Raw genomic sequence first — 22,995 nt, 5'->3', positions numbered from 1 at the left:
TATACCCGGCAGCTTTAATTATCACGGAGATTAGAATTCGAACAGTATTCAGTGATTATCAATTTTTATTTTTAAAATTATTCTTTTTCTTAATAAAATAAAAAATACGAAAACTCGATGTTTCACGATCTAATAATTATGTGGATCAGAAAAATTATTTTTTTATTATTTATTTTCAATACGTGTGGTGGTAATCTGTTGTCGCAGAGCATATTCTCTCAACATCGAACTTCTGTCGTTCAGATTCAAGTGGTAACTACTTATATTTTTTTACTTGGTTTAAAATTACATAAATAAAAAATTACAGAAGTTAAATAACATTTCAACAGGTGGAACTGATGAAATTATGTTTTTCTGAGAAATTGAATCCAGTAATTGTAACTCAAAATTTGAATGATATAATTAATCAGAAATCATGGGATCCTCTGAGTTCCAACACTATAATAATTAATGACGATTTTAATCCAAAAATAATTCAGGCATTTTATCCTGCTTACCCCACATACGTCTTATCAACTGAATCACCAGAAAAACTTCGGAAAATTTTGAACAAATTGAAGGATTTACCTGTCTGGAATGTAATTTCTTCTTTTTTTATTATTGAATCAGATGCTGCAGAAAACAATTGCAAAGATTCATCTAAAATGCTTCAAGTACTTTGGGAAGATGATTTGATTAACTCATACTATGTGTGCCAGAATAATAGCAAAGTATTTTTGTACACTTACAATCCTTACACCAACCGAGCACCTGAGCCCTGGAGAAGAGTCAGAAATGCCGATAATCCTGACAAATACTGGACACTGTTTAGACAGTCGCTATCTATTGGTAATTTAATAAACCGCACAATCAATAATTATCTTTCTTATTCCATCGAAATTAATATCTGTGTTAACATATTTATTGTGCAGATGAAGGAATATGTAGCAGTCTTCAATTTGATAAGACGAAATCCCTCGATGGATATCCAGTCAAAGCAGTGGCCTATCCTAATCGCAACCAATCTATGAGCCAGCAGAAAAATAAGACACAACCATTGAAAAGCATAAAAGATAATGTATCAAATATAAGTTATTTATTTTTTGATAGTTTATTCGGAGCGATAAATGCCACACCGATAATCAATTTTGACGAGGTCGGTGATTTAGTTAATAATACAGCTGTAGGATGTTTGCAAGCATTGATTAACGGTACACACGATATCGCGTTAAATTTACGTAAAATAGATGAAGATTCTTACGAGAATATTGACACTATTAGATTATATTATCAACAAGGTTTTATCTTATCTACGAGAAATTATCCAATGCGTTTAACTAAGGCTTCATTAGGTGATTTGATATACATAAGTAATGAAGTTATTGTTGCTTTAGTACTAGTACTCTCAGCTACATTTATCATTACGGTGTTTAGTATAGATAGTGTCGGTTATCGAAACTATGTACGAGGTTTTCGGGATATTTTAAAATTGATATTGGGTTTCGGAATTGAGGCACCATTAGAGAGGGCATCAGCGCGTTTGATATTCTTAATTGTTACTTTAGCCATGTATTCGATAATTCCAGAATTACAGAGCCAAATATCCGCTATTTTGTGTTATTCGGTCGGAAAGTCTTATATAGAAAATTTCAACGATACCCGTCAAGTACAAAATGCATATAAAGTCATTTATTATCCTAAAGTTTTATCAAAAGATATGGAAAATTATATATTATCGCTAAATAAAAGTAAAAAATACAATGAATATTGGTTTCATGAAATGACAGACAGTAACAAATATTGCAATTATTATCTTGAAAATGATAGTCGTCATGTTTGCGTTGATACTGTTGAGAATCAATTGGAAGCTTTAAATAGAGGATATGAAAATATGCGTGTTGTCCAAAAAACTGTTTATGATAAGTATTATTCGTACTGGACGCGACGGAATTGGGCGCTTAAAAATAGAATCGATGCCGTCGCTCTAAGATTGCGGGAATCTGGTATCATAAACTATTGGGATAAACGGGTATTGTATGACAAACTCAACAAACACAAAACAATCATAAAACCTTGGAGACTAGAGTATAATCAATTGAATTCTAAATCCTTCTTTTTACTTTATTGGTTGGTTTATTACCTCTTGATGGCTTCTCTGATTGTTTTTATTTTGGAAATAATAGTTTACAAGTGTCAACACGAATATCGAAGAATGTTGAGACGGTGGGAAAGTACTCAACTCATTAGGAAGCCTCCTGAAGTCGATATAGAAATTCAAGAAATTGAATAATAATTTATTACTTGTATCGTTATTATCAATTTTTTGCGTGGATTTCAAAAGTTACCAATTAAACAGATTAATCAAAGTTTTTGAAATGGAACCGATGTTAAAAAATTTTAAATACCTCTATTTTGACACCGTCCTTGCTACATCGTTAATTAAAAAAACAATAATAAAAAATTATATTAATTAGAATTGAATTCTTGTCACCACATGAATAAATTAATTGCACCCACTAATTATTTGACTCAACACTCCAAAGTAAAATCACCGCAGACAACAATCTTTTCACAGGAACAGTAAGGTAAAAGACCTAGTACCCGATCCGGGATTTAATACTCGATCACTTCATGTATATGTATATCTATATTTAGTAAAATTCAGTAAATACAGACATGCAAATACATGAGTGGTCGGGTACTAATTCCCTGATCGGGTATTAGGTCTCTTACCCCACACGAAGAAAAAATTCAGAAAACATTTTGCGTAAATTTTTATTTATATTTATAGTAATTTCTATCATTAGTGCATGCCAATAACCATAAACTGCATTAGTAAACTTGACTGTATGATTAGTGAAATTTATTATACAGTTTAGTAAATTTCACTATAATAGAATTAAATTGATTGAAATTTAATTTATATTAGTCTTTTAACATTTTATTATTGTTATTGTTATTATCTATGTTATGTATATATGTTAGTGTCAATTTTATAATTTAAAAATCACTTGACAACCGAGATTTGAACCCTGATTTCTCGCCTGCGAATTCTCCTGTCAGTCTGTCGCTCCGGTGTCTTCTTTGAACGAAAGTATTTAAACTTGTAATACATATAGGTATACCCTATCTTTACTCATGTTTAATTTTATCGATCTACTTTGGAATAATTACAAAACCTAATACTATACTATTTTCTTGAATTTCAGAAATTACTAAACAGATTGTAACTTTCACATATTCTTAGCATTTAATGCATATGTTCCGTAAATTTTAACATTTTTACAGAATAAAAATCATTGAAGCAGCGTAAAAAAAAGTTATACAAGACAATTTTTGTATTTAATTGATAATGCATAAAATTTCTTGGTGCTAATCGAAATTTTTCGCGGCAAGAAATCCTTTTTTTCTGCGTATTTTATAAATTTAGTAGTGATATTTGGGCAGTCACCTAGTGACTGCAGGTTGCTTGTTTCGTAATAATTAGCTTTTTGTGATTTTTACTTTGCATTTAACAACAAATAGTTCAAGTAATGCATTTATTGATGTTCACTAGTATTTCTTAATAAAATATATTAAATAATATAATTTTTCCGAGACTCGTTTTTTTTTGTGTGCGTTCGCAATAGAAATGCATTCTTGGAATGACCGTCACCGATAAAATAATCTGATAATTCATATGCATCTTATTTATGATATTCTTATAGAAATGTACTTCTGTTGACAATATATTTATAGATATTGAATAATTAAATAATTTTCTGGTTAGAAAAAATTATGTCATGTTACCGAATTAGTACTCAAAGTAAATTTTGACCTCTTCTGACAGTGAGTATTTTTGAATCTTTGGCTTCGTTTATTCTAAAAGTAATAATTTATGATATTTGCGAGTATTTATAACATTGAAAACTGTTTGCTTGAATAAAGATATTTACAAAACTAATTTTTTTTCTTGATAAAATTTATTTCATTTAAACCTTTTCTGAAGGTCTTGTTCATTTACAGAGCTAGAGACTTTAATTTGTTAAATTAAGGATTAGAATAGTATATATTGATTTATAGTGTTTAATAATAAAATTAATACAATTTTAAGCAGCAAATTTAACAGTTTAAATCGACAATATCGAGTTTGAAACTGTAATATTTGTTATTTCTGTAAAATTTACTTATAAAAAATGTAATTTTTACAGTTTCAGACTCGGAGCGCTTTACTACTATACAAAACTGTAATTTTTCAACTACTCTTTTTTCCGTGAATAAAAAGTATTGATAATTCGAGTAAATTTCAAAAATTTTTTTTTCCGTGTAAGTAACAAGTTTTAGTTATTAATTTTTTATGTCAGAACAGTAAAATTTCAAAATTTGAAAAAAAAATTCAAATTCTGGATGTGCCCTGTTACTGTAACATAAAAATCCGGTTAATTGTTGCAACAGGATTTTATCCTGTTGCAGTGCCTATTTTTTTCCGTGTAGGATTGTAAATGATTGATTTTATATATAGGGGAAGGGGGGCAAAATGGGGTACCCTCAAAATTTTATGAAAAAAAAAATTTTTTTTTTTCGTCTAATTAATATAAATCCGATAGATTTGCGCACTTTTAGCCCTACGCATGACACCTGGGGCAAAATGGACCAGCCGAAAATCCTGAAAAAATGATTCTTTCAAATTTTTATCGTTAAATTAAAAAAAATTTGATATAATTCCGCATTTTTAGCCTTACCCATAACACCTAGGGCAAAATGGACCAGCCGAAAATTTTGAGAAAATGATTCTTTTATATTTTTATCGTCAAATTAAATAAAATATAATACATTAATCCATTTTTCGGCTGATTTGTTATAGCTGGGGCAAATTTGGCCACTAAAAATATTCAAAAATAATATTTTATTGTTTTATTGATAAAATATTTTAAATAATGCAAAATAATCTGCAATCTAAAAAATCAAAAAACACGTTTTTTGGGTTCAAAATAATGACAAATAAGAAATACAGAATTGTTTTTTTTTATTAAATAGCAATTAGTAATTAAGCTAATCGACGGGAAACGATTTATTACACTTAAAAAAATTTTTCTTGAGTATTATAAAACCAAAAATAGTTGTCAAGAGAAAGAAATACATTCTTAATAATGAAAACAATTTAAAAAAAAAAAAAAATATCATTTTTTGGAGGGAGGCCTCTCTGCCCCACAAAAATTTTTTTTTTTGCCTTCGTGTCCACCAATGATGTGAAATGTAATTTTTCTTTATGTATATTACATATAAAAGATTCAAGTAATAAAATTTGATCAATTTTCAGAAATTTTTTTTTTTAACCTTTTTAAGGGTACCCCGTTTTGCCCGCCAAAAATAAAAATTTTATTTTTTAACGGCAGCTAAAAATTTTGTCTATTTACCTCGAATATCACTAAAAACAAAAAGATTTAGCGTATTTTAGTCCTCGAAAACTTAGTATTTTCTTAGGTACCCCCTTTTCCCCCCCCCCCTCTCCCCTATGTATATATATATATATATATATATATATATATATATATATATATATATATATATATATATATATATATATATATATATATATATCATCAGACATTTATTTATTTATTCATTTATTTAGCAATAAACCCAACAGCTATGGCCAATTACAGGGTTACTTTTACATAAAAATACAAAAAACAAAAAATATATTTGCGGGCAGAGGATAAGCCTCCGAATAAGACTAAACATAGTTTTTAATGTCACAATATAATATAGTAAAAAAATAATAACAAAAAGATAATTTTTCCTCAAACAAAATACATAATAATAAATTTAGGGCAGTAAAGTTACTATTTCGCCAAGTGATGCATTTGATAAGCCCGTAAGACTGTTCGTTATGTCATCAAGCAATCGTTCTTGCTCACAGAAACGGTTAACAGAAACAGAGATCCGAAATATCGGTGCCGACTGTGCCAGGTTAATAGTAGCTTGAGGTATATACAGAGGAACAGGGTTCCAGACATCACAAGTATGCCACTAGGATCTACTCCAATAAAACAACAATGAAACAAATATGAAAATATTAAAAGAAACAAATTACAAAATTTTTGCGTAAATATTTGTAGACAGCATCTTTTACAATTTCATTTATACAAATTACATTTATACTTGAGTTATGAAATTAAAAATTTTACAATTCGAATTCTTAACTGCAGAACTGACTGAAGCTATTAGATACGTTTTATTGAGGTAAACATGTATTTTTGGAGACAGCAGTGTAGTAAGGTTTGCAACGACACCGAAAATCAAAACAAACAGAATTTGCAGCCCGACATTGATCATCTTTCCAACAATACCCATCCAAAATAGGTAAACATGTTGATCTATTTATCGCAATATTATTTGATTTGCAAACACATTTTTTATCCTTTGAGCAAACTGTGTGCCATGGTTCACTACACTCTGAAGTATCATTACAATTAAATAACAAATGAGCTGAAAAATAGTTTTAGAAAAACAATAAATTAAATTCGCTATTATTAGAGAATATGCTTGTTGACTTTAAACTTATTGTGAAATTATACATACTTTCAACACAATTGTCAACAGATTGGAGTGAAAAATTAGGTTTACATTGACATTTATTATCGACACAATGAAATCCAGGAAATTGGCATTGCTTATTACTGTTACAATATCCATCAGCAACTGGTTCGCATCCCATTTGATTGTTTGCGAAGTTATTATCGTTACACACGCATTCGTTTTCAAGAGAACATCTTGAATTTTTTAAATGGTCACAGTCTGAATTTAATTCACAAATTTTTCCTAATGATCCTACATAATAAAATCTCAACATTATATCATCTGTAGGTATTTATTATTAATAATATTGTTAAGTAACATACTTCGAACACAACGCATATTAGAATCGGCAATGTAACCAAAAGCACATTCACATTTATTTTCAATACAGATTGAATGGTGCACACCACATTGTTCATTTGTATAACAAAATCGACCTAAAATTGATGCGCACATTGATCCATCCTTGGGAATATAATTATCATGACAAATACATTTTCCGTCTTCTGAACATATTGCAAATTCAACTCCGTAACAGTCTGAATGGTCATCGCATGACTCACCTAACTCTCCTATAATAAAGCATGAAAACATTCAAATAAGTAATCCCGATTGTTTTTTAAATTTTTATTGTCAAGTAATTATATTTACTTGTTACACATTCAGTATCTCGAAACACATGATAAGGTTTGCATTGACATATTTCGTTAATACATTCGAGATTTTGTTGTGCGCACTTTTCCTTGTCCGAACACACTCCACCATGTGTTGGAGCGCAGATACCTTCTCTTGTTATATTGTAATTTTCATAACACACACATTTGTGCTCATCCAATAAACATCCAGCATGAGGTATATGAATACAATCATTGCTATTTATACAATAGTCTCCTAATTCCGCTGAAATAATATCAGACCGTTATATATAGGGAAAAGAAGGGCAAAACGGGATCCCTCCCATTCATCTTCTTTGAAATTGAAACTAATTCAAATCTTTTATTTTGGAGTTAATACTGAATAGTGATTAACAAATAAAAAATTAACAATTTAAAGTAGGTAGGAAGGACAAAAAAAAACTTAATCATTTTGCATGCCTTAAGCGCAAGCGTAGGTATGCTCTACTCTTGCCTAAAAATTAAAAAACGGGTTCCGTTAGAGTTTTTTTATGAATATTACCTTTTTTTTTGCAAATAAAATTACTTGATGTCCGTTTGCAAATGTCACTTTTGTCACAGCATGAAAAATGTTGATAAGGATCACACTATAGAAATAAAGAAAAAATCTTAAAATCGGCTTCCCGAAAATTTTCTATGTCTTTGAATTTTTCAAGACCGAAAATAATCATTGCTCTATTATGACTCAAAAATAAAATTGATATTTGAATTTTAATGTGACGTAAATTCAATTGTTTTTTCTATTCGTATTACTTACATTTTCTCCATATCTAGCACATTGAAAACTACTATCATCTTCGTTGCCGCTGCTTGGATTAGCGGAATGTAAAATAATAATAAAAATAATTTTACTTGACATCAGAAACAAATGTCCTTTCATTTTTTGAAATTTACTTTATTAAATTGAAATTATTTTATAATTTGTATGTTAGTTTACTTCCAATATCTCAGATTTAGAACCCGGTCAATAATAGGTAGATATTCTAGATCGATTGGCTGTTATATAATTAAAAATCGAAAATAATTTAAGCCCGATATTGAAAGTAATATATATCAGATTAACTCATTTAAACTAAATAAAAAATATAACGTATACGTGACAAAGTGGCGGACGTGAAAACACAATGATTGAGGTAACTATCATTATGATTAAAGATGACTATAATGAACACTTAAAACTTAATAGATTTACGTTTAAAAATGTCTTAATGATGACATTTTTCATGTATGGTTTTTTAGGTAGACTGATCCATATAATATATTATCAGTTAACTTAATACCATTACCACTAATTAACAAAGCTCGCGAGTGATTAGATTAGATTAGTTTTTAATAAATCGATCAATAAAAAAAAAACACGATTATTATACTTGTTTTGATTCTATTCATTCTCTGAATATGGTTGCCTGTACAATAATAATGTTGTGTGACTCTAGCAGCAATATTGATTGATGCTTCAAAATTTGTTCACAATATTGCCAATAATATAAGTGAACAATATTGATTGAACTTTTTTGGACAAGAGATTAGAACAGTTATCTGGCGCTAGAATTTAACAACCGATGCTCCAGAACTTGTGCCAGGTCCCGGGTCAAAAATACAACTTGATTTGCACTTTATCGTCTTAATTCGTGACTAAGTAATAAGCGATTTAAGTCTAAAACAAGGCGAATTCGCCTTGGTTTAGACTTAATTGGCTTAGCCACGAATTGAAACAACCAAGTCTAAATCAAGTTTTATTTTTGATAGAGACTTATCTGGTTTTCTTAGTCACGACTTAAGACGAACAAGTTTAAATCAAGTCGAAGTTGACTTGGTTTAGACTTATTTGAATTATTAAATTATAAGGTGCAAAATTCAAAACTAAGGTAAAACGTAAACAGCACATTTTCCACCAAAAAATTCTGCTTGCTTGAAAACACGATTTCAAACTGCGGGTGATGTCAGTCTTCGTCTACGGCTCGCAGCCAACTTCATCCTGGTCTGAAATCGTTTCGTTTCATCTCTTGTCACACAATATACTGTATATTTTCGAATCGTCCCAAGTCTTTCAACAATTAGAGAATCCGACTATTATTTAATGCTTAAAAATTAGGAGGATTGAAAGTTTATGGAAGAATTGAAAAAGTTTGTTTTTTAATTTTTTAAAATCGCTTTTTTTAATCAGGGCGATCAGGGCTAAGTATTAATCTCGTGGATGTAATTTTTATAATGAATGATAAACTTTGTTGGGTATACAAAGATTATCAGAAACAGCAACAAAATCTGATTTGCATGTGCATTGAAAATCAGAACATACAGAATTTCTTATTATACATTGACTATTATTCCAACAATATCCATCTAAAATTGGATAACATGTTGCGTTATTAATCGCTAAATGATTTGTTTTACAAATACATTTTTTATTCGGTGAACATGCAGCATGCCACGGATCACTACAATCTAATGCATCATAACAAGAAGTTGCCAGACTGTCTATAAAAAATTATAAAACGTTAATAATTCCAATTTTATGTTTTTTTTTTTATTATTTACTTTTGAAATTAAATAGGAAAATTTTATTTACTTTTCATGCATTGACGAGACGATATTCCGATAAAATTAGGTTTGCATTGACATTTATTATCAGCACAATGAAATTCACTAAATTGACAATCTTTATCCTTTGAACAAAATCCGCCCATAATTGGTGCGCAAAAAGATTCATTAACAGCAGCATGATGAGAATTGCAAACGCATATATTATTTACTGAACACCTTAAATTTGTTTTAGGTTCACAATCTTCATGTCTTTTACAAGGCTTTCCTAGTCGAACTTTTAAAAAGATTAAATTAACTCAATTAAAACACACTTGAGATAATCAATTGACAATAAAAAAAATTTTATATCTACACGGAGAGAACTGTCAAGTAAATGTGCCTATACAGCATAGTAATGGTTACATTACTCTATAGTTTATTATAAGCAGTCACATAAGAGCGGCGTGAGACAAACTATAGAGTAATATAACCTTTTCTATGCTGCAATGTTAAATTGAGTCCATTTTTAACACCGCTCTTTTTACAGTGTACAGATTAATTATAATTATCGGAAGAGAAAATCGACTTAGATAACTTTGGCAAATTACAATAACGACCCCCTCCCCCCTCACTACCGTAAAAGTTGCTTAAATTGCTCGCTGTGTATTTTTTTTCTTTATTTTAAGTAACTTACTTGGAACACATTGATTTTTATCAGTTAATAAAGCAGTAAGTTTACATTGACAACGATTATCAATACAGATCGAATTATCACTAGCACATTCTTCATCGAAAAAACAAAATCCACCTACAGTCGTAGCACAACTTTTTTCATTAACTGCCATATAATTATTACCGCAAACGCACTTATGACGATCTGAACACATGGCAAATCTAATTTCATTACAATCTGTGGAATTTTCACACGTTCCATTCAAATACGCTGTAATAACAAATACTAACGTCACATCACTAAAAATAAAAATCGACTTCAAATTATTTTTGTTTGTATCTGCGTACTTGGAAGACATTTTGATCCTCGATTGACATAATTAAGTTTGCATTGACATTTATTATTGACACAAATGAAATTTTTTGAACACATTTCGTTATTGATGCAATGTGTATTGAATAGTATACATATACTATCTCCCATTGGGGAATAATCAGGAGCACATTGACATTCTTTTTCTTCAGAACATATCGAATGATCTATTAAATAATCACAACTTGAATTCTTAGGACATGGCATACCTATAAAAGCTGAATTACAAAAAAAAGATCAATAAAAATAAAAGTTAAATAATTTATCGAATCAGACTAAAAAAACTAAAAGCAAGCATCGTCAATTCTCGTGTAGCAATGACATTATCCCTGGCCGATCAGAATTACGGTAATCACCGTAATTTACGTTATTCGTAAGAATTACGGTAAGATACCGCATTTAGTAATAATCTTACGGAAATTTACGGCAGAAGTACAAAATTTCACGGCTATAGTACGCACGGAGATAAAGATTTTCATCCTCATAAAAAAAGACGGGATAAGGAATAATTTCGTTATGGTGATAAACATGATAAGCTTACGATAGCGAATGAAATTGTTATGATTACAAATGAAATTGTGACGTAATTGAGTAGTCGATTGGTTATGAAAATACATGATATTTATTCCCTGCTTAAAAAATCCAATAGATTCTTATAGCTGTATGTATAAGGCCCTATACTTAACTATAGCACTTAACTTCTCATAGAACGCATTCATTCTTATAAAATCTCTTAGGAATTTATGAGAATCGATTGGATTCTATGAAATTTTCTAAACAGGGAAGTCTCTTGTACAAAAATTTCTTCAATATTGTAAGCCATAATTTTGACAATATTGTGAAAAAATCTTGTGCAAGCATCACTTAATTTTTCTGCTAGGGAATGCTTATATTGAAATAAAAATATCAATTTATTTAACAATAAATGAATGGTTTCGGTCTAACTAATTGAGCCGATGAAAAATTATTAATGCCAACAATGCATAAAATTTATTGGTACTTACGTAATTCACATTTATTATCATCGGAATAAGATTTGTAGTTAGATTTACATTGACATTTATTATCAATACAAACAGAATTATTTACTCTGCATTCTTCATCTATATAACAATGTACGTCTAAAAGTGGTGAGCATAAAATACTATTTACTGCAATTGTATTTGATGCGCAAATACAAATTTTATTCTCAGAACATTTTGAAAATCTTACTTCATTACAATTTGCATCACATTCACAAGATGATCCTAGTATCTCTAAAATAATATTTTTAATGATTCGCTTGTTTACCAAAAAAAAGTACTTTAATATAATTATATTTATTAAAAAAAATATAATAATTAAAATATGTCAATAACTGTCTGCCTCATATTATATACCTGAAAATCGGAACGTATTTCGTTTGACGAAAATGAAACAATAAAATGAAAAGTAAACAATCAACTGGATTTCGAATTTTGAAATACTTCGCATAGGTGCTAGTATGTCAGCCGAAAAATGTAAGCCACCCCTTACTACCCCTTAAGTCACCTTAAGCAGTCAAAATTCAAATTATATAAATTTTTTCATTTTTGTTGCACAAAAAACGTTCCGATTTTCAGGTGCATCTAATGTTTATAATTACTTGGAAAGCATTGATCATCAACGTGTTCGAATCCATTTTTGCATTTACACTCATTATAAACACATACTGAATTATTTGTTGCACATTTTTCATTTTTCCAACAAAATTCACCTAATAATGGAACACACGTTGTTTCATTAACTCTAATATTGTTCGGTCTACAAACACACTGTTTATCTTCTGAACATTTAGCATGACGTACAAAAGCACAATCTTCATCATTTTTGCAATAGCGTCCCAATATTCCTGAAATAATATTTTTATAATTTATTCATGACGATTAAAGTGAAACGTTTGAATTTCACTTACCAGAAAACTTAAGTTTAAATAAATTATTAAATACTTATATACATCTAGTGTCATCGAGTATTATACCGATTCCTCATGATGTATAAGATACTATCATAGCCCTGTCCAAAAATTCCTATAGAATCCACTCAAATGCGACAAAAACCGAATAGAATCCTATAGACTGTAGTGGTTTCTATGCGGTTTTTGTCGCATTTGAGTGGATTCTATGTGAATTTTTGGATAGGGAGAAGAGTAGCAATTTATTAATGCACTTACCTCTTTTTACACATAAAAATAAATTGACAACGTATTTACACTCATCATTTGTTTCACAACACGCTTGTTGATGAATAGGATCACACTATAAAAAAATAATTGAATTATATTTAATCAGATTTTTAATTTTGTTTCAAAACTTCCCGTGTAAAAAAAATTGTTAAAAAAAGGTTAAAAAAGTGTTGAGTAATTCTAAACTTCAAAACGTGACACAACGACGAACTTTTTGTAAACATTTTTTAAATTTTTGAAAATTCAAGAGAAAAATCACTAAATGTACTAATATTATTAAGACATACTGAAAAGAAAATTGTTCAGAAATAGTTCGAAATCAGTTTTTTCTGAACATATTTTGCACAGAACAATGTTAATTATAATTTTTACAAATATGTAGTACCAAATCAATCGTTTTTTTCTGTGTATTTTTAGAAGTTTGATAATCGCTTAAAAAAAAGTACGTCATTGTGTCACGTTTTGAAGTTTAGAATAGTTAACACTTTTTTAACCTATTTTCAACAATTTTTTTTACACGGGTTGTTTTATTATAGATAGTAATTTATTTACCTGAGTTCCATATTTAGCGCATTTATATTCATAATGGTGTTCAATTCCGCTGATTGTACCCAAAAGTAGAATAATAATCAAAATTTGACGTAATACTAAAAATAAATATCCAAACTTCATTATTTTTTAAATATATATATTTTTGACTGAAGTAATTTAGAAGTAGAGGTGTAGCATAAGCTATAAATTTCGAAGTGATCAAAATTAGTCTGAAGAAGTGCGTCGAAAAATTTATTCGTTCACCGACATCGTCATATTTTATTGTTCGAGTCATAATAAATATATGTAGGTAATAAAACTAATAATAAGTTTATTTCAAAAATTTTAAAAGTTATTATAGTGATAACGATTTGTTGTTTGTTGGTGTTACATTCTGGGTCATTACCCGAGATTGATTAAAAATATAAATAAATTTATGATATTAATTTAAATGTTCAGGTTTGACATCATTAAATGATAAAATGATTTGTAAAATAAACTTTTGCTAAGCAAACTGTGCTATTAGGAAAAATATATACCCGATGTACAACCATAAGTTGTATACAAACGTTAACTTATGGTTGGACATCGGGTATACATTTTGCTTTTAAACGCAAAATATAATATCAAATGAGTGTGAATGTAGCAGATATCCGACTATTTTTAAATTATTAATAAATAGAGTAAATAATCATTAAAATACAATTTTGAAAAAATGCGCATTTAAAAAATTTAGAAATTAATAAGTGCATTTTTTATAAATACGCGAGTCTACGGTTTCCGTGGCGCCGTCAAATGACCGCGAATTCTTGTAGAACTTGACGAAATAAGACTTTTTTCAAATAGCAGTAACTTTTTCAAAAATGGACTAATTCAGACGTTTTTTTTTTCAAAATTTTCATCTTCGAATGTAGTTTTCGGAAAAAAAATACAAAAAAAATGAACACACAAAAAAAAATTCTCGACTGAAGGTAAATATTCTTGATTCAAGAAAATTTTTTTGGAGATCTAAATTTTCTCAGATAAAGTAGAAATCTTCTCCAACCAAGACGAATTCTCTTGGCTCAAGAAAATCTTGACTTGGTTCCCGAAAACGTTTGTCTTCAAAAATATTTTCTTGACTCAAGATATCTGTTTTTTCTGTGAAGATATTAAAATCTATGAAATTTTTCACTTTTTTTAAAAAATCACATTTTTCCCAAAATCCATTTTTCTCCAAAACTAAGCGAGATATCGAAATAGTATATTACACACCTAGAGCAGTAAAGTAGTAATGACTAAGATTACATGTAATTGTTGGCCGAGGCGAAGCCCAAGGAGTGTATACTATTTTTCTCCTCGACAGAGGTGGAAAGCGGCAACTTCGTTTTACACAGTGGGTTCTATATGAATTCACGGTCATTTGGCGGCGCCACGTTAACCGTAGAATCCCCGAATAATTTTTTTTTTTTTTAATTAAAGCGAGCCTGGTCCCTTTAAAGATACAAGAACGCTCAGGAACACAATTCCATTGAATTTGAAAAAACCCAGTCCACAGATTACATTACACCAAATCAAATTCATTTTTTTAAACCGATCTAATTTAAATCTCGGCATCGGGGCGAATCTCAGGTCCGAAAGACCTCACACTTTATGCGTGAAAAATTATTTCGGCTTTCACTGGGATTCGAACCCACGCCTGGGTTTAATTCATTTAATTAATTCTAGACTAGTCATGGCATGCCATCTACCGGAAAAATTTTAAACCCGCTTGTTTATTTATTATTATTTTTTTTTTTTTTCGTAAATGTCAACGCTACCTAGTGACATCTTCCAAGAGTCCATGTCCAGCTGCCATTTTCGTGCATTTTTTTACTCCGTACAATTGATATTAAATATTTAATAATTTCATAGAATTAATTTTCATCAAACTCATATATTGATAGATTATAATATATACTTAGTAAGTATTTGAATTATTTATATTTTAAATAACCATAAGTATGTACATATAAACAGAATGTATTGATTTTATGCCTACAAGTAACCTCTTTAATTATAAAACATTGCACGTGGATTAATTTCTATACTTTCGAGTAATTTTATAAATTTTTATGATACTAAAGTCAGCCAACGTCTAATAATTTTTGAAATTTTTTAAAAACGATAAATAAAAAAAACTATTTTAAAAAATTGCACTTATAGTTTTTTTTATTTTCTACATGTGCATATTTATTGTTTTTTTTTTTTTTTGATTTGTTAAAAAAAATATCAAAAAATTGTTTGTTTACTTCAGGATCATAAATTTTTTTATTCTTTAGTATTAAAAAAAATTATGACACTGAAGTTAGCAGACGTCTAATAATTTTTGGATTTTTTTATTAGACGATAAAACATAAAAAAAAAATTTTTGAAAAAATTGCACTTGTAGTTTTTTAAATTTTCTACATGTGTATATTTTTATTTTATTTTTTTGCAATTGATTTGTTGAAATACGAAAATTCAAAAATTTTTAAATGTCTGCTAACTTCAGGATCATAAAAAAATTGGCTATTATTTAAATTTATTTTAAATAATAAATTTTAGTCAGTTTTGAAAACAAAAAAAAAAATTTAATTATTGAATTTTAGAAATGTCAGAAATTGGGCCACGGTCAATTACTTCATCATTTAATTTGAATAAATTTTCAATTATCAAAATTATTCATGTTGCCAACTAAATTTTTTCGAACTCCGGATATGAGAGATCAAAGACCCGGACATTAAAAAAAAAAAACCGGACAACTGAAAATTTTAATTATTTTAATAAAATGAAAAACTTGGGGCAGGTTTTTTTTTTTTTTAACGAACAACATTTTTTGTTTTTCTATTAAAAAAGACTACATATTTTTGTTTTTATTAAAGTAAATTAATTTTGAATAATTATGAGAAGCTTTTATCTAATAATTATTTTTTTATTGATCAAAATTTTTCAATTAAATTTATTTTATTAATCTTGCAGATATTTAGCAACACTATTAATTTTTTGTTTAAAAAATCGTCTTTGCTTTATAAATAATAATAATATTTCAAACAATCATAAATATTAAAATTATATTTAGTTAAAAGTATGGCAGCAATTTTACTGGGTTTTAATTTTTTACTTTTTTCTGTCTACTGTTAAAAAAAAATTAATCTGCTAAATAGTTTTTTATTATTTACTTTCTAAAAGTTGGACGTTAAAAAACCCGGACAAAAAAAGACCTGCCCGGATTGCCCCGGACTCTCAAAAAACCAGATGTCCGGAAAATCCCATAATTAAAATTTAAAAAAATATTTTAATTATAAATAATGAATTAATAATAATAAATTATATCAACAGAAATGCCAGTAGCGTATGACGTTAAGTCCAGTTGGGCTGATGAAGTTGAAGAAGAAGGAGATGTATTGCCTCCACCATCAGAGCAATATTTAAATGGAATGAAAATTCTTACTGAATATAAATTGAATGAAGACAATAAAAAAGTCAAAGTTGTTCGTACTTACAAAATTGAAAAACGTATCGTATCAAAAAAAATTGCGGCAAGGAAAAATTGGCCAAAATTTGGTGACTCAGCAAATGATAGACCTGGTCCTAATCCTGCAACAACAGTTGGCGCTGAAGATGTATTCATGCAATTTATTTCTTCTAAAGAAGAAGAGAATAAAATGGAAGAGGATTCATTGGATAAATTAAAGAGTATGGGAGACAAGGGTATCGTCAAATGTAGAAATTGTTCTGGAGAACATTGGACTTCAAAATGTCCATACAAAGATACTGTGCTTGCTGGTGGTAAAGTTCCAGATGATAAAAAACCAGCAGGACCACCTGGAATGTCAGGTTCTTCAGCAGAACCTGGTAAAACTGGTAGCAAATACGTACCACCTAGTATGCGAGACGGTGGTAATAAACGTGGTGACAGTATGCAGGCGCAACGACGTGACGACACAACAGCAATTCGTATTTCAAATCTTTCTGAAAGTACTAATGAAGCGGATCTTGAAGAACTCGTTAAACCCTTTGGTATCGTTCAGAAATTGTATCTTGCTAAGGATCGGCAAACAAATCTCTGCAAAGGTTTCGCGTATGTTCACTTTAAATTCAGATCAGAAGCTGCCAGAGCTATCAGTCATCTCAATGGTTACGGTTACGATCATTTGATCCTGAGTGTCGATTGGTCTAAACCTCCAGAGAAAAGCAATTAGATTTTATTTTATATTTTATCTCTACCAAAATCTGAAACTCGGAATTATTTTTTTGTCCATTTAAAAATTATCTGGACCTCATTATAAATGGCGGGAAAATATTAAAATTTGAAAGAATTATATTCATTTTAAATTTTTGTATTTTACCGCCATTTTTAAGTTTAACTGAAACTGGATCGAGATAATTTTTTAATGTGATAAAAAAATATAATAAAATGGACATTAAAATTTTGAATTAATTTTTTGGAATTTAAAAATTAAATTACTGAATAAATTAATTCAAATTAATGAGTTTTTATTTTGTTGGAGATATTTAATTATTGGGAACTTCATTGAGTAATTAAATAATTTGTTTTATAAATTTTCATTTATTTCTAAATAATAATTACACTAATGAATTAATTAAAAATTAATTTTAAATTATGAATAATTAAGAATGACTTTGATATTGAATTAAAATATTTAGCGATTGATTTAAAAAAATAATAATTGTGGTTTATAAAGGTCATGATTAAATGAATTAAATAAAAAAAATTGTTTAGTATTTTATTTTTTAGTAATTTTATTTTCAGGAATAATTTATATTATTCATTCGATTTTCAGTCAATTTAATTGGCTACTCATAGATATTTAAAAGTTTTTTTTTATAAAGTTACAGGTAATAATACTTTTGAAAAATTGAATTTTGTATTTTTTTAAAATTATTTATGTCTAAAAATAATTTGAATGAAGTGAAGATTAAACTGAGGTAAGAAAGTCTTGTGTAAAAAAATATCAAGATAAAAAAATGAATGAATAGATAAAATCAAGGTAAGGAATTTTTTTTTTATATAAAAAAAATGAATAATTTTTTTAAATATCCATGAAAAGAGATTTTATAAAAATTATAAATTTTTACTGGAGAAATTTTATTAAAATTCTGCTACACAATTTTTCAGGGTGGCCACAAACCGGGAATTATCAGGGAATTTAATGCAACCCGGAAATATCATGGAAATGTCAGGGAATTTCAAAAAGTATCCGGGAATTAAATTGTACCAGTTCAAAATTTCAAAAATTTTAAATTATACACTAGTTATAAAAATTAAGGGATATTAAAAAAATTTCAAATTTTAAAGTGATTTTCAACAGATTGTAACTCGAAGGAAAATGGTCATACGACAAAAACAAAAAAGTCAAATTGTAGCTTCAAGTGTCTAGTTTTCTGATCTGGTCTTTATATTTCTTTATTATGTGCGGTTCCGGAGTAATCCTAAGAAAACTATCGAAAAAGAAATTTACCAAATTTTAGCTCGTCTTAAAAACGGTCTTCGAGCTTCAATAAATTTTTTTCGATAATTATAATTGACTTTTGATTGCTCCGGATCCGTGCATAATAAAAAATTTAAAGACCCAGATCAGAAAACTAGACATTTGAAGCTACAGTTTGACTTTTTGTTTTTATTGTACGACCATTTTCCTTCGAGTTACAAACTGTTGAAAATTACTAAAAAATTTGAAATTTTTTTTAATATCCCTGAATTTTTGTAACCAGTGTATTTTGAATTTATTTAAATCATAAAATTTCTTATTAAATATTTTAACTTATATAGTTTTAACATCGAATAATCAAAAGTAGGCAATAATTTATTTTATTGCCCTTTTTTTCTGGTTTCTCGCATGATTTAATTATCAAATTTAATTATTAAAAATGAAAATATAACAAAAACTTTGAAATCTAAATGATACGAATAAAATTTCTTAATCAGGGAAAAATGTGAAAAACTTTACTGGAAAACCGGGAAATATCAGGGAATTTTCAAATCAATTCTTTGTGGCCACCCTGTTTTTATAAAATTGAAAAAATGTGAATCTAGTAAAAGAAATCATGATCTTATAAAATTTATACTCAATTTTTTTTGTACTGGAATTGAATTTTACGATTCCGTATAAAATTTTGATTGAAACCAAAAAATAATTTTGTAAAATTTTATAGGGTTTTTTAAAATTTTATCAAAATATATGAAATCATTATTTTATTATTATTGGGATGTACAAATTGTTCAAAATATCATAAATTTTTAGTCTCAGTCCTCGAAATCATGATTTTATAAAATTTTACATCACAATAAAAAAAAATAATTTTATAAATTTTATAAAATATGAATTTAAAATAAAACATAATTTCATAAAATGTCATGAAGTTTTTCACAATTTTATCAAATCATTGTTTCAATTAGGATATAAAAATTTTATAAAATTTCATAAATTTTAGTCTTTATTTTTTTGTACTGTAATTAAATTTTATAAAACCATATAAAATTTTTTCACGGGTCATTTAATATACAAAATAAAAAAATTTTATTATTCCTAATCTCCATGACTAAAAAATGATGAGTATAAATGTAGCAGACAAAAGACAATTTTTCAATTACACAAAAAATTAAATAATTAAAATAATAAAATTTAAAAAAATGCATGAACTGATTTTTGATTTTGTAAACATTTTATTTTATTATTTCAAAGTTTTAAAAATTGTTGGATGCCCACTAACTTTACTGTTTAAAAAAATAAATTTTTCTCACGAGTCCTAAACTAAAAATTATCACACAACTTAATTTAAAAATTACATGCCCAATAATAATTACACTGTCTATTATTAGTAATTAATTAATTACACAAAAAAAAATAATAATTACCGGGTACTAAAATTTGAATGAAACATCTGCCGCCAGTGGCGCGGGTGCAAAACAAAAGTGTCAACACATCGTCAGTTTAATTGCCGGTATTTATTACTTATTAACTATTTTTCAAATATAAATTAATAAGAAAAACTATTAATTATTACTCAGTAATTAAAATACTTGATAGCAATTATTATTGTAGTACAATTATAAGAAAATGGACGAATCAATGTCCAAATTAAACATTAGTAAGGTTAAGAAAGACATTTTACAAGCAATAACTGATTGTTACCAACGCGGTTTATTGCACACGACAAAATGGCTCGCAGAATTAAACTATTCATTAAAAAACGTCGTTATAAATGACCCAGACGTAACCCAAGAATTAAATTTTGTCGAAACTTCCGTTGAAGAGGACACTTATATTTTAGCCAAAAGTTACTTTGATCTAAAAGAGTACGATCGCGCAAGTTATTTTATTAAAAATAACAAAACATCTAAATCAAAATTTCTCTATTACTATTCGCGTTATTTATCAACCGAAAAAAAGAAAATGGACGACATGACCGATATACCACCAGACCCATTAAAAAACGATGAATTAAAATCCCTATGCTCTGATTTACGTAATGAAAATTTATCAAATAATTTAGACGGCTTTGGTTTATATTTATATGGAGTAACATTAAAAAAATTGATGTTAACACACGAAGCCATTGATATTTTAGTAAAATCAATCCATGATTATCCAATGCACTGGGGAACTTGGTTAGAATTATCACCTCTTATTGGCGATCGTGAAAAATTAGAAAGTTTAATTTTACCAGATCATTGGATTAAAAAATTTTTTATGGCTCATATGTATTTAGAGCTGCAATTACTCGATGAAGGTCTTGCTCTTTATTACGATTTACAGTCAATGGGATTTGAAAAAAACGGTTACATTTTAGCGCAAATAGCAATTGCTATTCATTACAAAAGAGATGCGGAAAATGCTATCGATACTTTTAAAAAAATAATAAAAGACGATCCCTATTGTCTGGACAATATGGACACATATTCAAATTTACTTTACGTCAAAGAAATGAGAGTCGAATTAGCATATTTAGCACACCGTGCTACGGCTATTGATAAGTATCGTTTAGAAACTTGTTGTATTGTCGGTAATTATTACAGCTTAAGATCCGATCATCAGAAAGCTGTAATGTATTTTCATCGGGCTTTGAAATTAAACCCGCAGTATTTGTCTGCCTGGACGTTATTAGGGCATGAGTTTATGGAACTGAAAAATACCAATGGAGCTATTCATAGTTACAGACAAGCTATAGAAGTTAATAGAAAAGATTATCGTGCTTGGTATGGTCTAGGGCAAACATATGAGATACTAAAGATGCCATTTTACGGACTATATTATTATAAACATGCGCAGAGATTAAGGCCACATGATAGTAGAATGATTTTAGCGCTTGGAGAAGCTTATGAGAAACAGGATAAAGTTCAAGACGCATTGAAATGTTATTACAAGGCTTGCAATGTTGGTGATATTGAAGGAATGGCATTGATTAAACTAGCAACATTATATGAAAATTTGAATCAAGAAGAGCATGCGGCTGCTGCTTATACTGACTTTGTTATGGACGAATTTCGAAATGCGGATAGAAGTGAATTGAGTCATGCATATAAATTTTTAACTCAGTATCATTTGAAGAGAGAACAGTTGGATCAGGCAAATCATTATGCGCAGAAATGTTTACAATTTGATGAAACTAAGGAAGAAGCTAAAGCGCTGCTGAGGACTATTGCACAGAAGAGGATAAATGTTGAGGATATGGTGGTCATTGAAGATATGAATGAAACTGATCCTGTTGCTGATCAAGGCACGAGGGTTCCAGCTACTCCGGGGAATCAGTTGTCACCGATTAATCTTTCGTTTACGCCTACGCAGTAAATAGTTTTAGGCTTAGAATTATAAGGACATTATTTACTCCAGTTAAAGTATGGAGACTTATCAAAGTTTATGAAAATTTTGTACTGGTTTGATGAGAATTTATGTTGACATGGAAATTGTAACTGAACTATCGAACTTATGGAAAAATGCAATCAGGCCTTTTTTATAGAGAATTTTATTTGCTACAAGATTGTTCTCTTACATTTTTCTCATATCTTTGATAGTTCAGCCGTAATTATAGTTTTAAGTTGAGCGAAAAAAAAATTTACTCTCAATTTGATTGAATAAAAATTTGTATCCTCAAATTTAAATTGTAACTAAAATATCAACTTTATGGAAAAATGCAATCAGACCTTTTTTGTAGAGAATTTCATTTCCTACAAAATTATTCTGATACATTTTTTTCATATCTTTGATAGTTTAGCCGTAATTATAATTTTAAGTTAAACGAAAATAAAATTGTATTTTTTCTAGTGTAAAAAAATGTTCATGTGAAAATAAATAAAATGATTAGATACTACAATAATTATGACTTAAATCATTAAGAGTAACGATTAATTATAATAAAAGATCATTAATTTAAGCCCGTAAGCAGCGCAGCGGCTAACACTCAAGACTCTAGTACCGAAGGCGTCGGGTTCGATCCCAACCACAGTCGCAGTTGCG

The 22,995-nt window shown here is 28.5% G+C and overlaps 5 protein-coding genes across 5 annotated transcripts; 3 read left to right on the top strand and 2 right to left on the bottom strand.

The window, feature by feature from the left end:
* On the top strand, positions 1 to 2,552 carry LOC130669532 (uncharacterized). Its single transcript, XM_057472486.1, has 3 exons — positions 1 to 252; positions 330 to 828; positions 912 to 2,552. The coding sequence occupies exons 1-3, from the start codon at positions 118 to 120 to the stop codon at positions 2,267 to 2,269; spliced, it is 1,992 nt and encodes a 663-aa protein (XP_057328469.1). The 5' UTR covers positions 1 to 117; the 3' UTR covers positions 2,270 to 2,552.
* Positions 2,553 to 6,196: 3,644 nt separating this feature from the next.
* LOC130663017 (cell death abnormality protein 1-like) lies at positions 6,197 to 8,159 on the bottom strand. The gene is made up of 6 exons (XM_057462046.1): positions 7,972 to 8,159; positions 7,717 to 7,801; positions 7,192 to 7,440; positions 6,864 to 7,112; positions 6,544 to 6,792; positions 6,197 to 6,417 (listed from the first exon to the last, which is right to left on the bottom strand). Exons 1-6 carry the CDS (start codon positions 8,092 to 8,094, stop codon positions 6,197 to 6,199), a joined length of 1,176 nt encoding a protein of 391 aa, XP_057318029.1. The 5' UTR covers positions 8,095 to 8,159.
* Positions 8,160 to 9,387: 1,228 nt separating this feature from the next.
* Positions 9,388 to 10,982, bottom strand: LOC130673955 (uncharacterized protein DDB_G0272530-like). The gene is made up of 4 exons (XM_057479169.1): positions 10,758 to 10,982; positions 10,432 to 10,680; positions 9,784 to 10,032; positions 9,388 to 9,692 (listed from the first exon to the last, which is right to left on the bottom strand). Exons 1-4 carry the CDS (start codon positions 10,891 to 10,893, stop codon positions 9,421 to 9,423), a joined length of 906 nt encoding a protein of 301 aa, XP_057335152.1. The 5' UTR covers positions 10,894 to 10,982; the 3' UTR covers positions 9,388 to 9,420.
* A 4,317-nt stretch (positions 10,983 to 15,299) lies between these two features.
* LOC130673793 (eukaryotic translation initiation factor 3 subunit G-like) lies at positions 15,300 to 18,190 on the top strand. The gene is made up of 2 exons (XM_057479008.1): positions 15,300 to 15,458; positions 16,856 to 18,190. The coding sequence occupies exon 2, from the start codon at positions 16,858 to 16,860 to the stop codon at positions 17,716 to 17,718; it is 861 nt and encodes a 286-aa protein (XP_057334991.1). The 5' UTR covers positions 15,300 to 15,458; positions 16,856 to 16,857; the 3' UTR covers positions 17,719 to 18,190.
* Positions 18,191 to 20,418: 2,228 nt separating this feature from the next.
* LOC130678328 (cell division cycle protein 23 homolog) lies at positions 20,419 to 22,995 on the top strand. Its single transcript, XM_057485512.1, has one exon. It carries the CDS (start codon positions 20,599 to 20,601, stop codon positions 22,327 to 22,329), a length of 1,731 nt encoding a protein of 576 aa, XP_057341495.1. The 5' UTR covers positions 20,419 to 20,598; the 3' UTR covers positions 22,330 to 22,995.

This window comes from Microplitis mediator, chromosome 1 (genome assembly GCF_029852145.1).
Source record: "Microplitis mediator isolate UGA2020A chromosome 1, iyMicMedi2.1, whole genome shotgun sequence".
NCBI lineage: Eukaryota > Metazoa > Arthropoda > Insecta > Hymenoptera > Braconidae > Microplitis > Microplitis mediator.
The sequence above is the reverse complement of the archived record's forward strand: the minus strand, read 5'-3'. Positions and strand labels throughout refer to the sequence as shown.

Bases quoted from the DNA above. Each gene is read 5' to 3' on its own strand.
- LOC130669532 (XM_057472486.1), top strand. From the start codon at position 118: ATGTTTCACGATCTAATAATTATGTGGATCAGAAAAATTATTTTTTTA. The intron at 253-329 runs GTAACTACTTAT...ACATTTCAACAG, and splicing joins CTGTCGTTCAGATTCAAGTG to GTGGAACTGATGAAATTATG. The intron at 829-911 runs GTAATTTAATAA...TTTATTGTGCAG, and splicing joins TAGACAGTCGCTATCTATTG to ATGAAGGAATATGTAGCAGT.
- LOC130678328 (XM_057485512.1), top strand. From the start codon at position 20,599: ATGGACGAATCAATGTCCAAATTAAACATTAGTAAGGTTAAGAAAGAC.
- LOC130673793 (XM_057479008.1), top strand. From the start codon at position 16,858: ATGCCAGTAGCGTATGACGTTAAGTCCAGTTGGGCTGATGAAGTTGAA.
- LOC130673955 (XM_057479169.1), bottom strand. From the start codon at position 10,893: ATGGGAGATAGTATATGTATACTATTCAATACACATTGCATCAATAAC. The intron at 10,681-10,757 runs GTACGCAGATAC...TTGTTATTACAG, and splicing joins AGGATCAAAATGTCTTCCAA to CGTATTTGAATGGAACGTGT. The intron at 9,693-9,783 runs GTAAATAAAATT...AATTTTTTATAG, and splicing joins GTCTCGTCAATGCATGAAAA to ACAGTCTGGCAACTTCTTGT.
- LOC130663017 (XM_057462046.1), bottom strand. From the start codon at position 8,094: ATGAAAGGACATTTGTTTCTGATGTCAAGTAAAATTATTTTTATTATT. The intron at 7,441-7,716 runs GTAATATTCATA...ATATTATTTCAG, and splicing joins TTTTATTTGCAAAAAAAAAG to CGGAATTAGGAGACTATTGT. The intron at 6,418-6,543 runs GTATGTATAATT...ATGATACTTCAG, and splicing joins TGTTGACAATTGTGTTGAAA to AGTGTAGTGAACCATGGCAC.